General features: G+C 41.4%; 1 protein-coding gene and 1 long non-coding RNA gene across 3 annotated transcripts; one reads left to right on the top strand and one right to left on the bottom strand.

The window, feature by feature from the left end:
- The first annotated feature begins 1,150 nt into the window (after positions 1-1,150).
- nfatc4 (nuclear factor of activated T cells 4) lies at positions 1,151-15,460 on the top strand. 2 transcript variants are annotated; one of them, XM_074688676.1, is made up of 14 exons: positions 1,151-1,412; positions 1,536-1,812; positions 7,299-7,465; positions 7,544-8,056; positions 8,142-8,317; positions 9,354-9,516; positions 9,886-9,986; positions 10,468-10,569; positions 10,738-10,925; positions 11,131-11,271; positions 11,957-12,012; positions 12,095-12,221; positions 13,388-14,110; positions 15,290-15,460. In XM_074688676.1, exons 2-14 carry the CDS (start codon positions 1,617-1,619, stop codon positions 15,358-15,360), a joined length of 2,724 nt encoding a protein of 907 aa, XP_074544777.1. In that variant the 5' UTR covers positions 1,151-1,412; positions 1,536-1,616; the 3' UTR covers positions 15,361-15,460. The 2 variants fall into 2 exon arrangements, with proteins under 2 accessions (XP_074544777.1, XP_074544778.1); XM_074688677.1 differs by having other exon boundaries at positions 1,151-1,812; positions 7,305-7,465.
- A 2,068-nt stretch (positions 15,461-17,528) lies between these two features.
- On the bottom strand, positions 17,529-19,293 carry LOC141803739 (uncharacterized). Its single transcript, XR_012599600.1, has 3 exons — positions 19,184-19,293; positions 18,685-18,821; positions 17,529-17,646 (listed from the first exon to the last, which is right to left on the bottom strand). It is a non-coding gene; the product is annotated as an uncharacterized LOC141803739 (long non-coding RNA).
- Between the last annotated feature and the right edge of the window lie 3,462 nt (positions 19,294-22,755).

Here is a 22,755-nt window from a genome sequence, read left to right as displayed (position 1 = left end):
CAAATAATGTATCATTATATTAAACTTGTAAGCTAAACCAGTCTATTAGTTTAGTTTATGGCATCTTATTTGTATTTGAATGCTTGAAATGAAAACCAAACTTAACAATTTCATACTTTGCAGTTTCTCATGTTAAAGAAATGCAGAACCACCCTTGCACAGTGCAGTTGTATGGAGGGGTTTTGTTACTGGATTCTGTCTGCAGGACCCCAGAAAGTCTGTCTATGGCCCTGCTGATAGCATACTTTTTACACTCCTCAACCAGACTGAAACATCTCCACATCAGCCCATCGCAGGCCTGCCCACACAACCCCAAGAGGATGACGGGGAGAGCGAATCAAGCTCCCTGTAACACAGCAAAACGACGTACTGTACGCCTAATGATTGTGAGAATCAGAGGAGGACGAGGAGGGAGGACATAGGGGAGAGACAGAACAGGGGGGGTGAGGATGGAGGAGGGAGGCAGAGAGAGTGTGTTTATTTAAGTTTTTCGTCTCCTGACTCAGACAGAGAGCAGACTACAGAGGATAATGAGAAACAGATCTGTGGTGGAGAGGAAAGGGAGGGAGAGGAGAGAAGGAGGGACAAGGGAAGGAGGAGGAGTGGGGTAAAACGGAAAAAAAAGAAGTAGGAGAAAAGGGGAGGAGAGGTACGAATGACAGCCAAAAAAGGGGGGCAGTCATGTTTGTCGCCACAGGAAATAGGCCCTCTTATGCTCACTGGCTGACAGCTAACATCACAGCACTGGTGGCTGTGGGGTAGGCCTTCAATGGCAGGTTTTAAGGCTGTGAGCTGCCTACCCTGACTCCAGCTCATGATTGGAATAATAATTAAATAGTTTTACATGTGAGAAATGAAGTTACTGATGCTTATGCAGCTGCTAAGATAATCTTCAAGGAGGAAACACTTTGAAAGCAATGCTGGGATGATGCAAAAGAAGATGAGAAAAGCCATGTGTGTACGGTTTGAAGTGCCTGTTGTGTTATTTAGTAAATGTGAAGTGACTAACAGAGAAACCTCCAGAGTGAGTGAGGAAGAGGGGGAGAGGAGGGAGGCTGGAGGTTGGGCAGAGGGGATTCATGACTGACAGGCCCAAGGTCCTATGGGGAATGACTAACGGACCAACTGAAGCTGGGAAACCCACCCAAAGGCAATTAAGGGTAAAGGACGACAAAAATATTTGATAAACTTTTTTTTTCTCTCTACTCTCTCCCTCTCTGTGTCTTGAACGGGGAAGACGAAGCAGATGAAGACGAAGCAACAGGGATGGCGGCTGAGTTAAAATGAAAGAGTACTGGACTAAATCTGGTGGATATGTTTCGGAAAAGTTTGCCAGATCCCGGGGAGGAAGATTTGATTTGGACCGCAAGGCATGAAGGCTGAAAAAGTTGCAAACATCCGAGAAAGAAGGGGTAACCATCGCGTGTAAAAAGCTGCTTTAGTTAAATCAAAACCTTGTAAGAGGGGGGAGATTTGCGCAATGACGCGGTAATAGAAAAGGATAAAAGTTTTGGGAATATCTGTGTCCTTTTTAGGCGTATCAAGGACGCGAACGTCGCTAGAGGAGATAAGATTGTATCACTGTATCTGTATCCTGTCCTCGCTGCCGGGGGGCGATGGGGGCCGCGCCGGGCTCAGGCTGGGAGGAGGGCGAGTTCGAGTTCAAGTTGGTGTTTGAGGAGGACCCGCCGCTCCGGCAGAGCCAGGGGCCATCCCCGGCGCGCGCAGCCGAGCCGGAGAGCTCCATTCCCGGGGAGGAGAGTGAGGGAGCTCTGCTACACCTGGAGCCCTCCAACAGCAGCAGCAGCCTTGGTTAGAGTCATTTATTGGATGGTTTAATGTGTAACATAAGAAGTGGAGGGACATGGAGCATAGTGGCTTCAGTGCATGGGAACTTCTCTGTGTGCGTGTGTGTGTGTGCGTGTAGTAGAAGTTGCATGTGCTTTAATGAGGACCTCATCTGCATGCCTGGGCTTATGCGAAGTGTGTAACTTGCATGTAATGTGTGTGCGTGCCTCCATCTGTAAGCATGCGAGCACATTGTTATTGTGTGTTAGCTTTGTGTTCATATCGGAGTGTATCTCTGATTGCGTGAGTGCATTTGTGTGTTTGTGCATGTGTGCGTGCAGCCCTCAGACTCAATGTGTTTCTAATCAGCTGTGCGTGTGAGCAGAGTTAACAGCTGCCATCTGGGAAGGAACCTCAACCTCTGTGTACTGAACACGCACCACACACACACACACACACACAAACACCACACACACCTCCCTCCCTCCTTTGCTCAACCTCCATCTCCCCCATTTTTCACGACACACACACACACACACACACACACACACACACACACACACACACCTCGTATCTCCGCATCCACTCTTTCATTTGTTTCCCGCCCACACTGGCATACGGTTGTATTACCACACCCTAAGCATGAAAGTAAACTTCAGGAGAAACAAGAGAACAATACTTCACCCAGTGTTTTCAGAGCATGCAGGCCTTCCTTCACTGAATTGTGTTGTTGGCTCTTCTGACACTTAACTGTCACTTCTGGCGTCCATATTAACGCCCCAGCTCTTCTTGTTTAGCTCAAAGGGAGTTTACAACAAGGTAATGTCCTCTTGCCATCCTGTCATTGGTGTGATGTGTCTGAAAGTGCTGAACATGGATTGTGCCACCCTGTGGTCGGGGGATGTTAGCTTTTTAGCTAAGAAGCGAGCCTGTAGCTAACAAGCTAGCAGTGGTGAACAGAGACAGTAGGCTACCTGCTAATTAGTGCTAGCACTCATAAACAAGTTTAGCTACATAAAACAGGAACCCGGACATTTTGAATTTTTAAAAAATTTGCACAGAGTAACATGTAAAGTTTTAACAATATATTAGGAACGATAACCAAGTTGCAACCTCTAACTGTTAGAAATGAGGCAATGCGAAAGTGCTTTAGAACTGCAGTTTGTTGAGTGTCCACTTGAGGCTGTACTGGAAACCACATGCACACCAAACTTAAAAAAAGAAGAAGAAGAAGAGTCATATTTAAAGCAGAAATAAACATGTTTACAGCCTGGTACAAAAAGTAACTTTAGTTTTAACAGCTAATTTCACTGTGTAGGGGGTGATTTTTTAACAGCTATTTAGGAGATATCAAGATGATGAGTTAACCCAATCAGAGGCACAGCTCACCTGACTTGGCTACCACCACCAAGTGCCACTAAACTCTGTATCAGACACAGGTGGGTGACACTACAGTTACTATGTCAATATGTTACAGTCTATGGTGGGAACCAAAAATATACTGTATACATGAAAATTTCACATTGCTATTGTTGCCCTGCTGGGTAAAGTCACTTGATTTGAATTTGAACATATTTAGATGAACAGCTTTCATTTTTGATGCATACAATTAATTTAAATACTAAAAAACAAAACAATTTAGATGTTAAAAATATATTTAGTCTATAAATCAAATTAGTTGGACCCCTGCAACTGTCAGTGAGTCCCCTTTTTTCTACAGGCAGTGAAATAATAGATTTTTTTTTTTTAAGTAATATACAATAGACGGCAACTGAAAGCCTGAAAAATTCAAATGAAGGCTTGACTTGTAGAAGAGTAATTGGTTTCTTCTACACTGTTTTTGTTAAGCAGTGAATTAAATTTATAAGGGCAACTCAAGAGAGACTTCTTTTAAACATCTGTGGCATGCAGTTCAGGAGCTTTGGTTACTGTAATATTTTAAATGTAGACTATTTGGATGTAATAGCACAGCACTCTGACAGATACTGTTGCAAAAATCCTCCAAAGTGGCAACAAGACCCGAGGCAAAAATGTTAAAATCAGCAACTCAAGGAAACTCAAAACTTTTTTTGTTAAATATAAAACTAACCAAAAATAAATAAAAAAGTGTGTGTATAATGTTAAACTGTAATAAGCAAAGTAATGTAACCCAGATTCATAATGTGTTCAACAAATCAACATTGGTGACTGAATTTAGGGAAATTGTTGGCTAGCTAGCTGCCAGTCTGCTGGCCAAGCTATCCCATAACCATATGATCAAAATCCTTTAAAGTTCACTGCAGAAGTTTAACTTATTGAAAACAAATAGAGACTTGACTGAACTATCTTAAAAGAAAGAAGTTGTGCAGCAAGCTCCAAACGCTGGACTTGAGTCGTGAAGCCAATGTGGAAGAGCGAAAAACTGCAGTTCCTTGAGTGTCCACTTGAGGCTGGCCCCAGAAGCAACAGAAACTACATACACACCCATTGAAATATTAGGTTTTTACTATAACAAAAAGTATGTACATCCTGGCAGAAAAGGAACAAACTGCATTAAATATCTTGTTTTTCTAACTATCCACACTGTATAGACACTATTTTTTTTCCTCATTGACTTTATAGTTTAGAAGATTTCAAGTTTTGCATAATTAGAGGCACAGTTAGCTAGAAAGCTTACAGCATGAGAGAGATCAACCAATTTGTCTGCAGTTCAGTCGACCATAGTTAGGTTAAGTCAGCCTTTCCAATCTGCTTCAAAAACCAACAGGTGATTTCACAGAGGCCACGTCTGTGTATCAAGCAGAACTGGAAGTACATGACTTGTTGAACATAACACCTAAAATTAAATGACAAACTCATGGCTTCCAGAAAATGCCAAGAAAATGTTGAATTCAAGTCTCCTACTTGTCTGAAAATAAAACTGGTTTCATACATGATTTAGGGACTCTGAAGAGACAGGATTAGCAGAAAAAATAATCAGCCACGCTCCCTGTTATAGTTCTAGATGTTGTTTCTGTGTCATGGTTTTAATCAAAACAGCTGAGTTTAGAAAAAATCAACCCCAGTAAAGTGACTGGGAATGAAGAATTTTGGTAAGGAGCCCTCATCTGTTTATCTCTGCTGAAAAGTTGCTGATTTTTGAGTGGGACTCTTCACACTGGTTGAAGGTTTTTTGGACTTACACATATGCCTGGAATGTCAACATCAGAAATTGCAGCTTGTGTACAGCTTCTTGTTTACATCTTTGAGTGTTTTTGCTAACACAGCTGCCAACATCCCCAACTAAGTATAAAAAAATGGCAAAGGCGTTGGCTGGTGTTACAGGTGTGGCTCAGTGAAGACAATGCTCTAAATGAAACTTGTGAGTCCCTTAAGAGGGACTTTACACAGTAGCTGAAACAGCCGGTATTTCTGTCAGACTTCAAATGAGGTCTCCTTGAATTTCTGGATTAAACACAAATTAGTACATGTTTTATAGATAGTAATGAGAGGCTCTGATGGTAAATTATATATTAATTGAATTGAAGAAAAGCAACAGCCATAAGGAAGTCATATTTCCATCTCTACTTTTTCATCCTGTTAATCATCTAGCGTCCCTTTCTTGGTTCTTGGTCCACAGTTTGGGAACCCCATCACACTACTTTTTTTATGAGAAGTTCAGCTCAGGACACAGAACAAAAAATACAGTATATTAGATGTTGCACTCTTGAAATCAGTTTTTATAGTGTTCAATAAGTGTTAGGTACGTTTCATGGCTCATAAACTCCTCCACTGGTCTGCTCACAAACATCTAAATCATTGTTTCATGTGAAAAATCCTCCTGCAGAAGAGTTGCCTCTGTGCTGCGGCTTTAATCACTTGGAAATATTTTTTGTTGCCAGGAAACATTTGAAGAGGTTTTTCACCCCGAGTCTTAATTTGTTGGCAGTTGCTGTTGTGTGTCCATGTTGCCCAAAATTTGCCTGCATGGCCCTCCGCCACAGCAGCACAACAATGATTCCAATGGAGCCTCGCTCATTACAGGGTAACTACTGTTTGGCTCTGAGTGCAGGCCGACCACTCCACGTTTGGGAAATGCTGCGGTGATGACTGTGGCCGTCGGCTGTGGTATCTTTCAGATGATTGTTTGGTGATGTCAGAAAAGTTTGGTTGAGAATGCTTTATGACATCTGTAAGGAAGATGTAGAGACTGAAATCTTCATATGTAAGCCAAAAGCTGAATAATTTTGGTCATAATCCCCCCCCTTACTCCCTGCAGCTGAAATATGAAGAAAAAGGAAATACATTTGTTCTTTCAGCTCAGAAATAAAACTTTTAATGGTGTTAAGTAAAATTATTGCCACATGTCTGAATGAGGCTATGCAATATGGTTTCAAATCGTGCTATGTCATGTAATTCACAGGTTGCAATATTTATGTTCATCTAACCCACATTAAATAGTTAAATAATGTCCTAGTTGAGCCAAGGCATGTGCAGAAGCAATGTGGTTGTTAGAGCAGCGGGTCTGACGCCATATCCCCTCCATTAACCATAAAATGCATAAAACATACCGCTTTAATGTTGAAGATCCCTCAGGTTGGATCTGGATTTGTCAACAGCTTCCATCATTTGTCTTTTTCACAAAACAAAATAGTTTTATGAAAGTTTTAATTTTATGGTTTCACTGATGTTTCATGTTAACATTCAAGATATGGGGTTATAGCACTTACTGCAGCCAGTCAGTAGGGGGTGCTCTAAACATTATGGCTTCACAGTTTGTAGATTCGGGTATACAGTCTATTGTTGGAATGTAGAATCCAACAACTTAATCTGTATTGTTCATAGAAGAACAAATCAATATTTTATTTAACTGAGAACAAAACAGGATGAAGGGTCAAGATTTCTGGAAATCATTTTCTGCCTGAGAGCAGAATGATTAGATTAATACCAAACTCATATCATCATACTAAATATCTTAACATCAAGTGTATAACCAAAAAGAGCCACTTTGACATCTGCAGACTTTAATCTTGCTCCAAAACAACAAACAAATCTCTTATCTATGAAGAGACAAACAAAATGTGTACAGATCAAAGTCCAAAAGAAATAGCTCCAGTGGTGTATAATTCAATATGGTAACAATTTCACATCAGTAAAATGTGTAACAAATGATTTCTGCATGTTGACAATAAAAAATGAAACCTTTTTATCCACAAATAGCCATTAAAATAGTTTGAGTGACAGCTAATGAGTGTTTCTTGGGCCACATGTGAAAGAACACGTTTCAAAAGCTTACTGTCATTTTGTGGTATATAAATAAAGGATTAATGTGTGGTTAAACAACCCCAAAAGCCACAGCATATGATATAATAGGAAAGAATGTGTGAAAAATGGAAAAGAAGCATTTTTTTATATGAATTCAGCGAGCCAAAAAGCAAATGGTTTCCATGCAGGAGCAAACATGCATATTGAGAAAACGAACAAACTGTAAATTCTGCAGCCAACAAGCTCAGCCAGTGATCTGAACTGTACCTGTCCTCCTGTTTTATAAGGTACAGAGAACCACCTGGCTGCCAATCATGCAGGACACTCAATCAGCATCCCAAGCCCACCAGCCTCAGCCAACCAGAGGGCTGGGATGCATTCCCCACCGCCACGCCGAGCCCCAGTCAGAGAGTTCAGCGGGACCTATGAGAGCCTGCCAGCACGCTCTGTACAGGTAAGACATCCTGACGGACTGTTAATACATCCTCTCTACAAACAGTTAAAAAAAGTTGTGTTTCTTTCTTTCCTCCAGGTTTCAGAGTCTCGTGTGGTCGAGTGTCCCAGCATTCAGATAACAACTATCTCCCCTGAGGACGACCCGGCTCCCACCGTTCCTAGTTACTGGGACATGGGGGGCAACGGTGGCTGGGACCGTGATCGCCTCTACCTCCCCCTACTGGACCCCTTTAGTTACCGCGATAGGTGCCCGGGCTCCCTCAGCCCTAGCCCCGCCTCCAGCCCTTCCTCCCGCGGCTGGCTCAGCCCTGCCTCCAGCTGTGACTCGCTGCTGGTGGAGGAGGAGGAGCTTAATGAGGCCACCATTAATTTTGGGCTCTCTCCATCCTCAAGGCCCACGTCACCTGGTGGTAAAAAGCGCAGAAACTCCCCTCTAGCCTCCCCCTGTACGTCACGTAGGAGCAGCTACTCAGAAGACCTGCAGGGATGCAACCTGGAGGGTGGAGACTCCATCAGTCTGTCACAGGCGCCGCCCAGCAGCTGTGAGCTTAGCATCCCACAGAAAACCAGGAAGACGTCACTGGAACAGGTTGAGAAACTTGCTCCAAATGAAAGTCAATTAAATGTTTTTTTTAAAATGAAACTGCTGTGTTGAACTAAAATTTGTTCTGCAGTTGTCTCCCAGGGAGGTGGATCAGGAGCAGGCTCCAGGCCACAGCTCACCCTGCATGCTGCCAGAGACACAGCAGACCAGGAGAGAGCCCCCCTCAGTGGGTATGGACTACCTCTCTGTGCCCCCTGCTCTAGCCTGGGGCCGGACTCGAGCCAACGCCCACAGCCCTCTATTCAGGTGAGGATACACATGCCATTCACAGAGTTATATGTTGATGTGTTTTTTCATTGTACTGTTTTTCTATAACTTTTTTGCCATTTTTTTGCTGAGAAATGTAGATGTTATGATCTAGTTACTCAAAAGCCCAAATAGGGACAAGAGTTGGAAACTAGCACTTGCTATGAACTCTCTGTGCAGCACATCAGATTCATGCCTTGTTATGAAACTATGTTAAACTGCATCATCCCAATCAAATTAATAAATTCAAAATTCGCAACACTCAAATTAATTATCTCAAAAGTTTAGTTTGTGGAACTAGAAAAAAGAAATGCCCAGCTTAACACTTGCTCTCCATGGCTGTACCCAGAAAATACTTGTTTATCGCTTCTTTTACCACAAATTGACATACACAGTTTTAAAAAAATACAGTTTATTCTAACTCAATAGGACAAAGTTGTCCCCATTTGTCCACAGGGGTGCAAAAATCAGCCTCATACATGAGCTTTAAGGTGGCTAGAGGCTAATACACGAGTTAAAGGCTAAAACACAAGCTAGAGGCTAACACATGGGCTAAACTGTTTGTGATAATGTTCTTTCCAACCCACAGTCAGCAGTTATTCTGCAGTGGTCTGTTCAAACTTGAGAGTCTATCAATAAAATGAAGAGTGAGGTTACGTTGGCTCTGATTGGTAGATGACTGGCAGGACATAGCTAACCAGGATTCACAAACATTACACATTACCCACACGTCCCAGAGCACCGGGCTGTCATTAGCACTAAATGAAGCCAGCTACTAAACTACTGTACAAACTTCAAAAGCTTTCTTGTTATGTTTAAAACAACAGCGCTTCGTAAAAGTTGATACCGGTAATTCAATTCAAACGGACCAGATAGTCTTCACTGTCCTTTTAGAGACATCGAATGGAGTGAATGGGTGTGATTCCAGACAAAAACCAAAAAACAGCTGATTCATAACTTGGTTGTGCAGAATATTTGGTCTTAGTCCTGTATGTATAATCAGTTGATCTTAATCTAATGTCCAACTCACCTCTAGGTCAAATGCCTTGCCGCCTCTTGACTGGCCGCTGCCATCCCAGTTTGACCAGTACGAGCTGCGCATCGAGGTACAGCCCCGCCCACACCATAGAGCTCACTATGAGACAGAGGGAAGCAGAGGAGCTGTCAAAGCTGCACCAACGGGACATCCTGTTGTCAAGGTGAAAGGACATGTCTTTGATAGGAATGCTGCACAAACTGGCATAGTCAAAATGCCTATGTATTTATGATGGTATTAAACCACTTTTACTCTTCTTTCTTGCTTATAAGTTATATACTGGACTGTTGTGCTTTGAGCCAGAGAGGACCGGGCAGTGGATAGAGCAGGAAGACAGTGAGGGCCTCTTTACATGGGGTGCCTGACTTAACCAACAGGCCAAACTGTCCTTGTTTTAATTTTAATCCCTAACAAGACTTCAGAACAAATGTAGCATGAATGTTGTCTTTCTGAGATGCTGGAACAGAGTGTCTGGACACATGTTGTGGCCTCATCTCAGTTTGATTCCCCCTCTCACTGCGTGTCTCTGCAGCTGTGTGGATACACAGAGAGGAAGCCGCTCTCCCTGCAGGTTTTCGTTGGAACAGCTGACGACCGATCGATCAGGCCGCATCCTTTCTATCAGATACACAGGTACTAACTCTACATGTATCATAAACATTATTCCAAGCATCAGTTTTTAATGATGTTCAAGGAAGTGCAGATTACAACTTGACCACTGGGGCTGTAATCTTTGCATAACTCACCACCAACTGGTTCCAGTGTTGGTCCAGGAAATGTCTTGCACCAGTTACTCTCAAAGCAACTCACTGCGGATGAGGACGTCAGCCTCATGTAGGAAATGTAAAAGATGTCGAGGAAGTTTTTCAGATTTACAATGATCAAATCTGCCTCAACAATCTGAAATAACTACGAACTAACTTTCAAATGTGGTGCTTTTGCTTGAAAAAGGCGAAATGAAGTGGACTGTTAGTTTGCACCAGTTCATCTTGTTAGAGATTGGAGGGTGTTTTATCCGTTTGTACACCCAGTCCAGATCTCCAGATCCTGGGATTTTTCTTAGAAGACAAAAACGTGATGTCTAAAGGATGTTAAATTTAGTTTTTTTCCTCAGGGTGACTGGAAAGATGGTGGGTACTGCCAGTCACGAGAGTGTCCAGGCTGGTACCAAGCTGCTTGACATCCCGCTTAATCCGGAAAACAACATGACTGCCCTGTGAGTATGAAAGAGACATGACACAAGACTGTGATGTGTACTTAATTTAGATTCCAGTAAACAGATAAATAACGATGTAAATAAGTTGACGATAAATTATCTGTGGAAATAGGCACAACAAATGACCAGAAAAGCTTTTTAGAAGCATAAGAAATGTTTGTGTCACAGCATCGACTGTGCTGGGATTCTGAAGCTGAGGAACTCAGACATCGAGCTGAGGAAAGGAGAAACAGACGTTGGACGGAAAAACACTCGAGTTCGTTTGGTTTTTCGCACACACCTCCCTTTAGCGCCCCCTGTAGCCCCACCTGGCCGAGTCCTGGCACTACAGGTTGCTTCAATACCCATTGAATGCTGTAAGTAGCTTGAATGATTTGGTTTTTTAAGACTGAACTCCAGCATATTTGAGGTGCAAAAGACAGTCACCAAAGCTAGCATGTATTCACCAGATTTCTGTATACCTTTAACATCCAATTTTGCGCATTCTGAAAGATATAAATCAGATTAAATTAGAAGATTATTGATTAATAATGAAGGTTTTTTCTTTTTTTAATAATCCAGCCCAGCGTTCGGCGCAGGAACTGCCCGTTATCGAGTCTGTAAGTCTTACGTCCAGCTCTGTGGAGGGAGGAGAGGAGCTGCTGCTGAGCGGCACCAACTTTCTGCCGATCTCCAGAGTCCTCTTCATGGAGAGAGGGACAGGTAAATGTTGCAGTGTTGTTTTCAGATCCCGAATCAAACGCAGCTGGTAAAATAGATACAGAAATTAAATGTGGAGAATTTTTTTATGCATTTCTAATCTGTTTGAGCGACTTTTTGGAAATACTAAATCAATGTGGGTTTAAAATAGCAGGAATCATTACACCATGAAGTGAGACGACATGATAGCTGGACAAAGCGTTGTGTTGTGAAACAGGCTCGAACTGTCGCAGAGGGACAGTTTTTACAGTCATCTGGATTCACAACAGAACAAATTCCAGTGAAATTTAAGCATACTTGTTGACATGAAATAGCAAAAAGGAGGATTAGGAGGAGGGCTAATTGGTCACTTAGATTCAGCCAACTTGAAGTCATGTGGGAGAAATGATTCAGTCTTTCATCATTATTTTCATGGTTCAAAACAAACAGCTTCTTTGAAAATTACAGGGCTGCCTCCCACTGAGAACTTTTGCTTTTGGTAAGATTTCACTCACAGGACTTTGAATCTGAACAGAGTGTTTTTACTCCATAGTATCAACCCTTTAAGTTTGTTTAATGTCTTAGTGTTTCTTCCTTTACAGATGTTATCTTAAACTATAGTTTTTAAAATGTGAGCCATGATACAGGGACAATGAATCCACATCCATTCAGGCTGCACTTCATTTAACCTCATTTGCTCCTCCATCAGATGGTAAACTGCAGTGGGAGGAGGAGGCTCATGTTGACAGAGACAACAGCAATGAGGTAATTCTGTGTCTGTGATATCAGCCTCCATTTCTGAACAAGCTCCTCATAAATCCTCTGAACTCTTTTTCATTTCTTTCAGGGTTTGTTGTGTGTGAGGGTTCCCGCCTACAGCGACCTGTCTGTCAGCCGGCCGGTGTCAGTTAGTCTTTACGTCTCCAACGGAAAGAGGAAAAGAAGCAGTACTCACTGCTTCAAGTATCTCCCAAGTGAGTCCACTGTCCCCTGACTCACCTCAGTTTCTCATGTCTTTCTTTGACTGTATGTGTTGACATATGGCTTTAAGGCGTGACTATTATCCCTGTTTTTTTTTAAGGAGGGGTTTTCTTAAAAGGCCCCAACATGTACAGGTTATATTGTGACTAAATTAATCTAATAATTTTACCTCCTAGAGTTCAGTTTTACAATGATTAAGTTTTGCAAAATGCATTTTGTTCTGTTTTTATTTAAAGCTCCTGTAGGGAACTTTTTTGGTTGTGCTGACTTTGGCACCCTCTGGTGACAAACATAGACTGCAAAACTAATGGATGTAGTGTCCGGATCGATCATAGTGGCCATATTGGGAGTGACGGGGGGCTTCAAGTACAGCTATAGGGTGCCCTTCAGTCACGTGAGCTGAGCTGTGCCCCTGATTGGTCGAGCTCACGATCTTAATATCCTCTAAACTGCAAAGTTAGAAACCCCCCCCCTAAATTAGTTTGTGCTGATAATGAAATCAGCAATCCAGACAGGAGACGTTGTTTGAACCAGGCTGTAAATAGGTTTATGCCTGCTGTGAAAATGGCTTTTTTTGGCTTGGTGTGTATGTGACTTCTGGTCCATCTGGAGCCAGCCTCAAGTGGACACTCGAGAAACAGCAGGTTTTAGCACCTCTGCTTTGTCTCATATTCTTAGACCAGAGGTTGCCGCTTGGTAACAAAGAAGTCTCTGTTACAAAAATACTTCCCTCCTTCATATGACAGTAAAATATATCACTAATTCAAAGAGGATGTTTGGCACTATGAATAATTCAGCTTACACCTACCCCATTGGAAGTTTAAAATTTTCTTAGTAGACATTTTCAGATTTTATGCTGATGGTCTTGTTTGCTTTGGTAGGTAAAATAGAGGCATCAGCATTGATGTTGGTTTGTTTTATAACAGCTCATAATTTCAGAGGAGCTTAAAGTCTTTATATTCAACACTTAAAGAAGAAACAGTACTTGAATGCTTAAACCAATGTTTTCCATGAATCTTAAGATGAAGCTTGTATTATCAAAAAGCACTGAGTAAAATTCCCTTAAATGATGTCAAAAAGGTTAGACCACTGAGTGAGAGTGAGTCTTCATCAGAAGAACATAAACAGTGAAAATAACTGAACTGTTTCTGTCTCACAGTTATGTTCAAAGAGGAGGACCCGCTGTTGTCTCGACCCTCTGCTATCCCCCTGGATGGGGGTCCCATGTGTCCTGTCGGGGGTCAATCTAGGATGGACAGAGGTTTCCACATGAGAGGTGACCCTATGGCTGATGATCGAGGTCTGGGCTTCCACCTGCCCCCTTACCCCTCCACCTACTCTCCTCCCTGCCCGCCGATGGGCTACCATGACGAGTACTGCTCAAAACCCGACTCTTCACTGGAGGATCCCGGCGGGTCCAGGGCAACTTTGTCTGAGCGTCACCCCAGCTTTGAGAACCTGGAGCTGGGCTTCACAGAGCTCCTTCCCCCCTTGTACCCCCGCGGCCCACAGCCTCCCTCTCCCTCCCCCTCTCCATGGCTGGACTCACCCTACCTGTCCTCCTCACCTTCTCCGTCCCACTCCTCCTCTCTCAGTCCATTTCCCACTGGCAGCCCCATCTCCACCTCCCCCCTGCCTCCCCTTACCACTTCCCCTTACCCTCAGTACTCCACCTACCCTCAGGAGGTGTGCCCCTCTCCACCCTCCAACCTCAGCTCGTATCAGGACATCTGCCCAGGGCCCTACACCCACTACGACGGCTGGGATCCTCAGGGGAGGGTGCAGGGGCTGGGACACGAGGGGGAGAGGGATGCCAAGATCCAGGAGTGTCCTCTGGAGTTCAGTAGCCCTGTTTCTATGCACCACATCACATTTGAAGAAGGTACGTGCCAATGTCTTTATTTGTGTTTTTTTGTTCTTGTTGTTGAAGATTGGACTGAAAGATGAACCATAAAGCAATTTCTAAATGATAAGAATATTATTATAAATGTGTCTACTGTGTGGGAAACAGTGTTCTCATGTGGAAAAATGATCTAATCAAGAATTTCTGTATGCTAGCTTAAACAAAACTGACATTTTCTTTTAATAAGATGAGATAAAAAAGGGTTATAACAGGATACAACAAATGTATTTCTGGCACTGTCTGGGATTTTGGTTTGTTTTTTAGTCAGTTGCAGCCACAGGCACTTTAAGAACCCAATAAGTTTACCACAAAACAGTGCTGTGTTAACACTGAAAAGCCTCACCCTTAAAAATTGCCAGAAAATTCTATTTTTTTGCAAACAAGATGTTTATTAACCCTTTAAAAAAATCCACAAAAAATATTGCTTTATCATTTTGCTTATGATATTTTTTTATCACCTTTGAGTCACAAAGAGTAACAATTTAAATGTTGCAGCTTTTTTAAAATTGTCAATAATTTTCCTGAAAAAAAAAGTGTGGGTGTGGAAAGGACCCAGGTTTTTAAGGAAACTATCTGTCATGTTGGTGAGATAGAGGTCTTGGGAACATCATTACTATTTGGCATCCTCATCCTAAGTCGAGTGGACACCATCCTCCCTGCTTCTTGGTACCAAGCCTGAAATACCAATCATTTGTTGTGCGGAAGCTGTAGCAAAAATGCAGCCACGCTCCACTTCATAGAGCGGTGTTTTGAGTTAACAGCTACTGTCATAATGAAAATTAAGCTGTTTGTAGGCTGTGTAAGGTTAAACTGGATGATTACCACATGACCAGAGCAATGTCCAATCAACACAGGCATGTAGATGTTTACCTTACAGGGTGACTGAAGACTGGTGGTGCTAGCTTTGTTATTGTTAGTCACATTTGTCAAAGCGATTCGACGTTTTTAACCCACAGACACAGTGATCCTGTGTTTAGTTGAGTTGCATTATTATAGGACTATCTCCTCTGTTAACAAATAAGTAGCCTAAAGATAAAAGAATTAATCACCAGCTTAAAAATACAGTACATGTTGCTTACTTTGTCTTGTAACTATCTGAGGTGGATGAATGGATGGAGTGATAATCAGGATTATATATCTGTCTCCTTTTCTTCACAGTGTCAGAGTTCATTGGTGAGGATATCCAGTCCTACCAGCCTGCCTCACAGATGGACAACCATCCAAACTGAGCTCTGAGCGACTCATTACTTCCTCTGGTATTCAGCAAAATCTAAGATTGATTATAAGGACACTGTTGTAATTATGACCACAGGTAACTGTTATGGTTTTATAAAGGGAAACTAATGTTTTTAACATGTTTTCAATATAAATTATACATGAAAGTGAACGGGTTTGGTGTGTTTTTCTCGTCGTACAAAATCCTCCTTGCACTCGAAAAAAGTGTGGAAAAGGAAACCTCTTAATGAGACGTGCAGAGTTCTGACTTCTCCACAAACCCACTTTACGGCATGAATAAGTGTCCTTTGTTTTAAGGAATAAAAGAGCCTTTATTTTACTTGAATATGAGTCCATCTTGCAAGAGAAAACCTCTCAGCTAAGCACTTGGAAAGGGGAGATAGGATATTAGACCCTGTGTTTCAAAAAAACTGCAATTATGTCTTGTTTTATTCTGAAATACCAGATACATGTTTAGGAGTTAACAGAAAAAGTTTTTTCAACACTTGTTTTAAGGTGGGTTTAGTTGCTAATTCAACTTGAAAAAACTGTTTCTGGTTCATCCTCTCTCTTTGGATGTTGAATCTGTGCCTGGTGGGAAGGTAAAGTGTTGAGACCAAAGGTATTCTGACCTCATGAGAGGATGATGAGGCTTGGCTGTGTCTGCTGAAGCTGTTTGAAAGCTTTGTATGAGGAATCGTTTGTTAGCTCCTCTGTAAACACGGCAGGTTTGTCTGGAGGAACAGTGCCACCTGGGGAGGGAGTCAGGACCTCTTTTGCTGCTTTTTTGAGACATCACTCAATCTGCTGTGAGGCTTTGTGGATCTGACTTTCTGACATGTGAACTCTTGCAGCTAAAAATAGCATGGCTGCTAGAAACAAAGGCAAAAATGTTTAATTAAGGCAAAACAGTAAAAGCAGTAAAACTACACCAACATAAAAAGACGCCTAAGTGGCATTATATGTTTTCTTGACAGCTTTATTGGTGTGAATCAGTTTGGTGCAGCCATACATGGGCATGCTAGGAGCACTGAGGGATGGAGAAAGCTGGTGTGGAGCTTTGAACATCTCTTGAGAAGAAAGTTCAGTTGGAAATTTCAGCCATAACTCCTTCATGACACTGACTGTTCCAGCTCCAGCTCCTGCTTTTCTCTCTCTGGCTGCAGCTCAGGAAAGGTTGCTACACATGGAAAGTTTATGAGAGGTAAATGTGGCAAACATAATGGAAAAGGGGACTCCAAGTACAAACTGCTGACCAACATTATAAATACATCAAACTTATTTAATTTGGTCTTTTAATGGATTAAGCATCCATGAGCTATTTTGATGATGGTCATGCATTTACTCAGACCATGACTGGAGGTTTCAGCAGGGTTGCCTCATCAGCGTGCACAAAGACAGTTGAAGTCAACAGATCTTTATTTGGTTACTGCTCAGCTCTTTTCCAGGGCTGTGTCAAGAGAAATAACCCTGGGTGGGCCCTTGTTTATAATTTATTGGTCACCCCAGGTGCCACCCTGAAATCCTTAACACTGGTTGGCTATTTTCCTCTTCAAGGGCGGGACTTAAAATTTACAACTACACAGGCAGTATTGCAACAGGCTAACTGTTGATTTTCATGGTGGCAAGTTTCAGTTTATTAGTTTTCTGAGCTGTGACTTTGGAAAAATCTTTCCTTTAGACTCAAAGTAGAATTATAAATATGTAATTTTACAATCCATCATCGTTTTATCCTGTTCATGGATCCAGCCATCCTTGGGTGGGACCATCTCTTTCTCACACGTGTGCGTGCACGCACACGCACACACACACACACACACACACACACACACACACACACACACACACACACACACACACACACACACACACACACACACACACACACAATTTAGAGTGACTAATCAACCTTCAAAGAATATTTTTGGACTGTGAGGGGCAGCCTGAGTGCCCAAAGTGAACCATGCATGCACGTGGCGATCTCTGAAAAGCAACAGGAACATCCTTGCTGTGAGGCAACAGCAGTAACCACTGCACCACAGTACAGCCCATTGTTTTCATTTAGAGATTAAAAATCAATACAGACAAAATTAGACAAACGTGTGATATCCAAGGACAAAGCAGAAATGTGTGGAGAATGTGCATGTGTTTTGTGTGAATGTATGTGCTCACACACCTCATACCACTCCCACTTGAGTCAGTCCCTAAATTCAGCCACTCCAGTCCAAACTGTCTGAACACGCCTCTGCTTGTTTGCTCTCCATCTCCACGGCTGAGACCTCAAAATCCATCTGAGTTTGCTGTATCAAAATACTTCATGTCAAGAAAATACTTCAGGATCAAAACAAGAAAAACACACAAAAGACAGAAGATGCAGCTGACTTAAACACAACATGGAATTGAAAACAGTTAACAATGGTGGCTACACAGAGCAGAGACTGTTGACAGATGGGAGCTGACAGCTGAAGGGCTCATAGGGTACACACAGGCCTCATAAGGTCCTATATACATTTGGAAGCACTGATAAACAAGTTGACATGTCTAGAATATTTAAACAAAATTTCAATTAGTCCACTTCACACTTTTCTATTTTTGTTTCCTTGGTGTTGAACTATAGTATGCCAGTAAACTTTTTAATTGGGTCATTTAAATAGTATAGTGCTGAGTTAAGTCTCATTCGGGACCTAAATGATGCCACTGCCAGTCTCTAAGCTCATTGTTTAACAGTATAAACAAACCAAATACAAACTTAAACATCATTAGGATGCAGTCCTCATGCAAAAACACAGATAATTCAGAGAAGAAAAACAAAGAAACAAAATATACAAAATACAGCAGACAAAAAAACGATCAAATACATGAAAACGTTTAGACTGAACATTAAAGAACAAAGAAAAACAAAAACCAACGACCTGATCTCTTTTTAAAGGGGAACTAATTTTGGGTATCTATAAACCCTGCTAAGTGTGTCTTTATGTAAATGTCAGTCAGTAACTGAAATTTTTAAAGGTTTTAATGCATTTTAATCAGTAATTTAAGTTTTCAGTTTTACAGGCTCTTAGTGTTATTTAAAAAAAGAAAGAAAAAAAAAACAAAAAACTATCTTAACTCATCAAGATATCATGTGTACAGCAGCCTCCCAGCCTATAAATACTGTAGGTCATCCTGACTCAAAGCTGCACAACAAGCTCCGGAAATATTTCTCTGCAGTATCTGGGAATTTAGCTTGAAAGATAATTTCCCTCTATGAAGCCAAAACCACATGCCTGAATTATAAATTAGCTTTATCCTACCTGAAAACTATTTATTGCATCACAAACTGACTTTTGGGAACATACCGTGCGTCTTCATGGTTCGTGCTTCTGTTCTGTCAGCAGGGGGCGGTATAATCCAAAACATCAGTGAGCCTGACTGACACCTCCAGGTTCCTGAAACATCAGCTGATCAGTCCCCATGTGGAATGTCTCCATTAGATCTGAAAGTGCCCCATTAGTACGTGATAACAGAAGGATCATTATGACTAAACCCGGCCTCTGAGACTGGAAAGCTGGGGTCCCTAAAGATGAGCTAACTATAGGATGACTGAGGTATGTGGGGGAAACACAAAGCTACCACCAGACTGCTTCTGTTTCCAGAGTACAAACCAAACAGCTTCATATGATTTCGTTTGAACTACCAAAAGTGTTTTTAAGAAGTACCCAGATCCTTTATTTAAATGGAAGTAGGGGTGGCATAGTTTAAAGTATACCATCAAGCCAAAACGTCTTAAATTTGCTGTTTAAAGCACATTGGGTTAGCTACTCTGAAGAAATGACGCACATTTTTACCAGAACACACCTCCTGAGACGTTTAGGTCTTATTCAGCAAACAGAGATTTTCATGGCTGGTTAGGGTTGCCTTTCTTTGAATAATGATGTGTCTATGCTAATGCTAACGTATGTTTTGAGAGTTTATACTAGCGCCTCATTCATGTGTTGTTGGACACCTCGGAAAAACGAATTTCACAATTGAAAATATACGCCAGCTAAGTCGGAACAAGAATGTGATACTGACTAATAAAATTGACGTTATAGCCATTGACTGATGACGGAAAAACATTTTTTGTTTAAGAAAAAAACCCCACCTTTGATCGATTTGCCTCTTTTGCCCAAATATACTTTGAGTGGTATCGTCGTTTGTGTCCGAGTAAAAAACGTCTTAACACAAATTTTCCGTTTAACCGTTAATAAAGGCCAGGTCTAGTAGATATATCCATATGTCTTATTTATCTGCATCAGATCTCAATTTAACGGCCAAATAGGACATTAAATCCATCTCTTTAAACTGAACGCACGTGAACTCACCGAAGTTGGAAGAGTGACTCCAACTCCAAGGAGTACATGAACGCAGCACTACGGCCTGCTTTGCATACCATGATTCAATTCAGCAATTCAGCAATTCAGAAACTGAAAACATCCCTACTCTGCGTTGTATATTGACTACTGTTATAATTTCTTTTAATGTAGTCTTGTGGTGGTTGTGTAAAATTAATGAATTTTGCTGAAAGAGATAATCAACGGTCATATAAGAGCATTAGCTATAGCATTTTTAGCATTAGCATTCTTTCTGAGCAGTGTAGGAAGATGAAAGTTTATCAGTACTGAATAACAGACATGGGAGTGAATCGGCCTGGGGGACTGACGAGACAAAGAGCAAGACTAAAAGTCTAATTTTGTTGTACTCTTATATAAATTTGTGAATTTAGGACAACTCAAGACCACTTGAAAGCAGTGGTGTCACTTTCTCAGACAACAAGCTATGCTTTATATAGAAAAACACCAGGAAACACATCGCCTTCTTTGGTCTACTCAGCCATGGCAAAATATATATTTTAATTCATCCTTGTTTTTACATTTCAAATGTTGACTATGAAAGGCAGCCGTTTCTTTTTATGGCACCACCTGTTTGTTTTGGTTCATAGTCTGTTCTGTTTACTTTCTGCCACGTCAAAAGGCCTACTTTCCATTTGTGGCAAAAATTAGCTGGGCCAGTTGGTTTTAGCTGAAGTCTTTCTTGCCGACTGGATTGTGAAATACTTATCGTGCTGTCCCCCAGCCCTGGCTGACTTTGTTGTTTAGAAAAAGGTGCGGTTTTGGATTGTAGGGATTGAAAGGGTCAGTGTCTGTTAGGAGATTTGAGCTCTCTTGTTGACCTAATTATTCAAAAATTATAATACCATATCCACAGTAGACTTGGATATTGTAACAGGTATAAAGGTTGAGAGATTTCCAGAAAGATACTTAGACGAGAAGTTGTTAGCAACGGCAGATAACTAAAGCTACAAGAACCAATACTCAGAAGGTGCTGGACTTTTGCATCAAGACATCACACTCCATTTTCCCTCTTTAAACTTTGTATCAACTTAAATAGGAACTAATAAAACAATTGTTTTAGCAGTTCACCAACTTTACAGCATTAATAATATTAGATTAAAGATGTCCGGACAATAGTATTGCGCCTGATCATTAATGAAACCATAGCTTACTTCTTGTTTCACAGACTGAGCAGCTGTCCTCATGACAAATAAGCCAACCCTTTTGTGTTCATCTGGTCCAGTTCCCTTTTTAAATCCATGGATGACGAGAACATTTTTACTGGAGTTCCTTCATTACATAACAAGGGTCAATGTGGAGTCAGAGGACACAAATGTGTTGAAATCACAGTAAATGAGCCTGTTAGGGAACAACCCAACAAATTACTTCACTTGTAGCTCAAAAACAGCTTGCACAGCTGTTAGCATTTGAGACGCTCACACTTTGGAGAGAGAAGAGGTTCAGAGAGAAACCAAGCAGAAAGCTCTGAGCTGTGTGTGTGTGGGATGATGAGGAAACACGCAGCTCAGCACTGAAGGAATGTCAGGCCTTTCCAGCCGCTCCACATCTCTGTGTCTGTTTTTATTAGCAGTGTGATTTCACTTATGTTTTGTTTTGTCATTTAAATGTGGTTGTTGTTACTCTGTGGAGTCTTGGCAGGGCATAGAAAACACATCCGCTTTAATAGTGGAGACAAGATGTTGGGTTTGAGACAGTTTTTTTTCTCACGGCCCCCTGTTAGAGATTGTATCAAGCTATTGTAGTTCTGATGACTTACTCTCTTTGTTCTTTTTATAGGTCAGAGGGGGAAGGCTGAGAATTCAATCAGCTACTTAAATAGAGTATGACGGTTACTCCGCCTGAACTTTTTCACTGTATACAACAGCAGCAAAGCTCATTAAGAGATGGTGTCAAACTAAATAGTAACCCCTGGTGCCTCACCAGAAGTGCAAAAAGCTGTAGTTCCTCAAATGTCCTCTAGATACTCGCTCCAAAACCCCAGGTAACATCATTAATACCAACATTAAGAGCCCAAAACACCACTATGGTTTGCACGAGGTAATTTGTTTTAAAGCTCATACTAAGTTCAGATATTAAGATGATATGTTCAGAGATTTTAATGTTTAGAGTTGTGACTGGGTTTACTAACAGGTTGTAGCTGCACTGTAGCTGTATGCTACAATGAACCCAGTCTTTGGTTTGTTCTTTCTGGGTTACTAGACTCAGTCAAGTAGCTATCCTGCCTCCTTGTTTTGCAATAATGTAAACACATCGCCTTTTATTTTCAAGTGATGTTACACTGATTCAAACGTCTTACCTCTTGTAATGACGACAGATTTCTGAAAGTCTCATGCACTGTTTTTTTTAACACTATGTCCGTTTTCAAAGATTTGATATTTATTTTCTTTTACATAGCATCTTCACTCATAATGTGTCTGCTTTGATCCATACACTGTGTATATCTAACTGCTTACATACCAGTGGTTTAGTTTACTATTGCTGTGACATGTTATTGTGTCAGAACTGGGTGTTCTGGCAACTGATTTATAGGAGGCTGAAACATCACTGGCTTCTTCTTTGTCCTTCAGGAGCTGAGGTTTTCAGTATCCTCCCATTACTCGAGGCTCTGAGATCCTGAGATACATTCAGATCTGTAGGTTGTTTCCAGATCCTCAGACCACTGTAGGGGACTCTTTCTGTGGAAGGAAGAGGTGGGGAAAGTTTCTAAGTGGTGAGAGAGCGCGTATACAGGAAAGTATAAATAGTGCTAAGAAGAAGATGCTGATTTATCCTTGGTTTACTTTCAGTTTAAATAACCAATCATCATATGTAGCACATGTGAATACTTTCCATGTGTGTGGCAAAATTAAAGAACTTAGTCAAATTACAGATAGATACAAGAAAAGTATGTACTGCTTTTTTAAAATCTATTTAAAAAGAGTTTAGTGAGGAACAAAGTCTTGAATTTCTCTATGGTGCCAAAAGACCTGGATTATATGCCAATAGTCTATATTACTTTAGCATGTTAGCATGCTAAAATGTGTGATGTTAGCGCTC

The sequence above is a fragment of the Halichoeres trimaculatus genome, unplaced genomic scaffold (genome assembly GCF_033239565.1).
Source record: "Halichoeres trimaculatus isolate MK-OKI-2021-1 unplaced genomic scaffold, fHalTri1.1 fHalTri1_scaffold_15, whole genome shotgun sequence".
NCBI classification, from domain to species: domain Eukaryota; kingdom Metazoa; phylum Chordata; class Actinopteri; order Labriformes; family Labridae; genus Halichoeres; species Halichoeres trimaculatus.
Note: the sequence above shows the minus strand (reverse complement) of the source record. Positions and strands in the feature narration are given on the sequence as shown.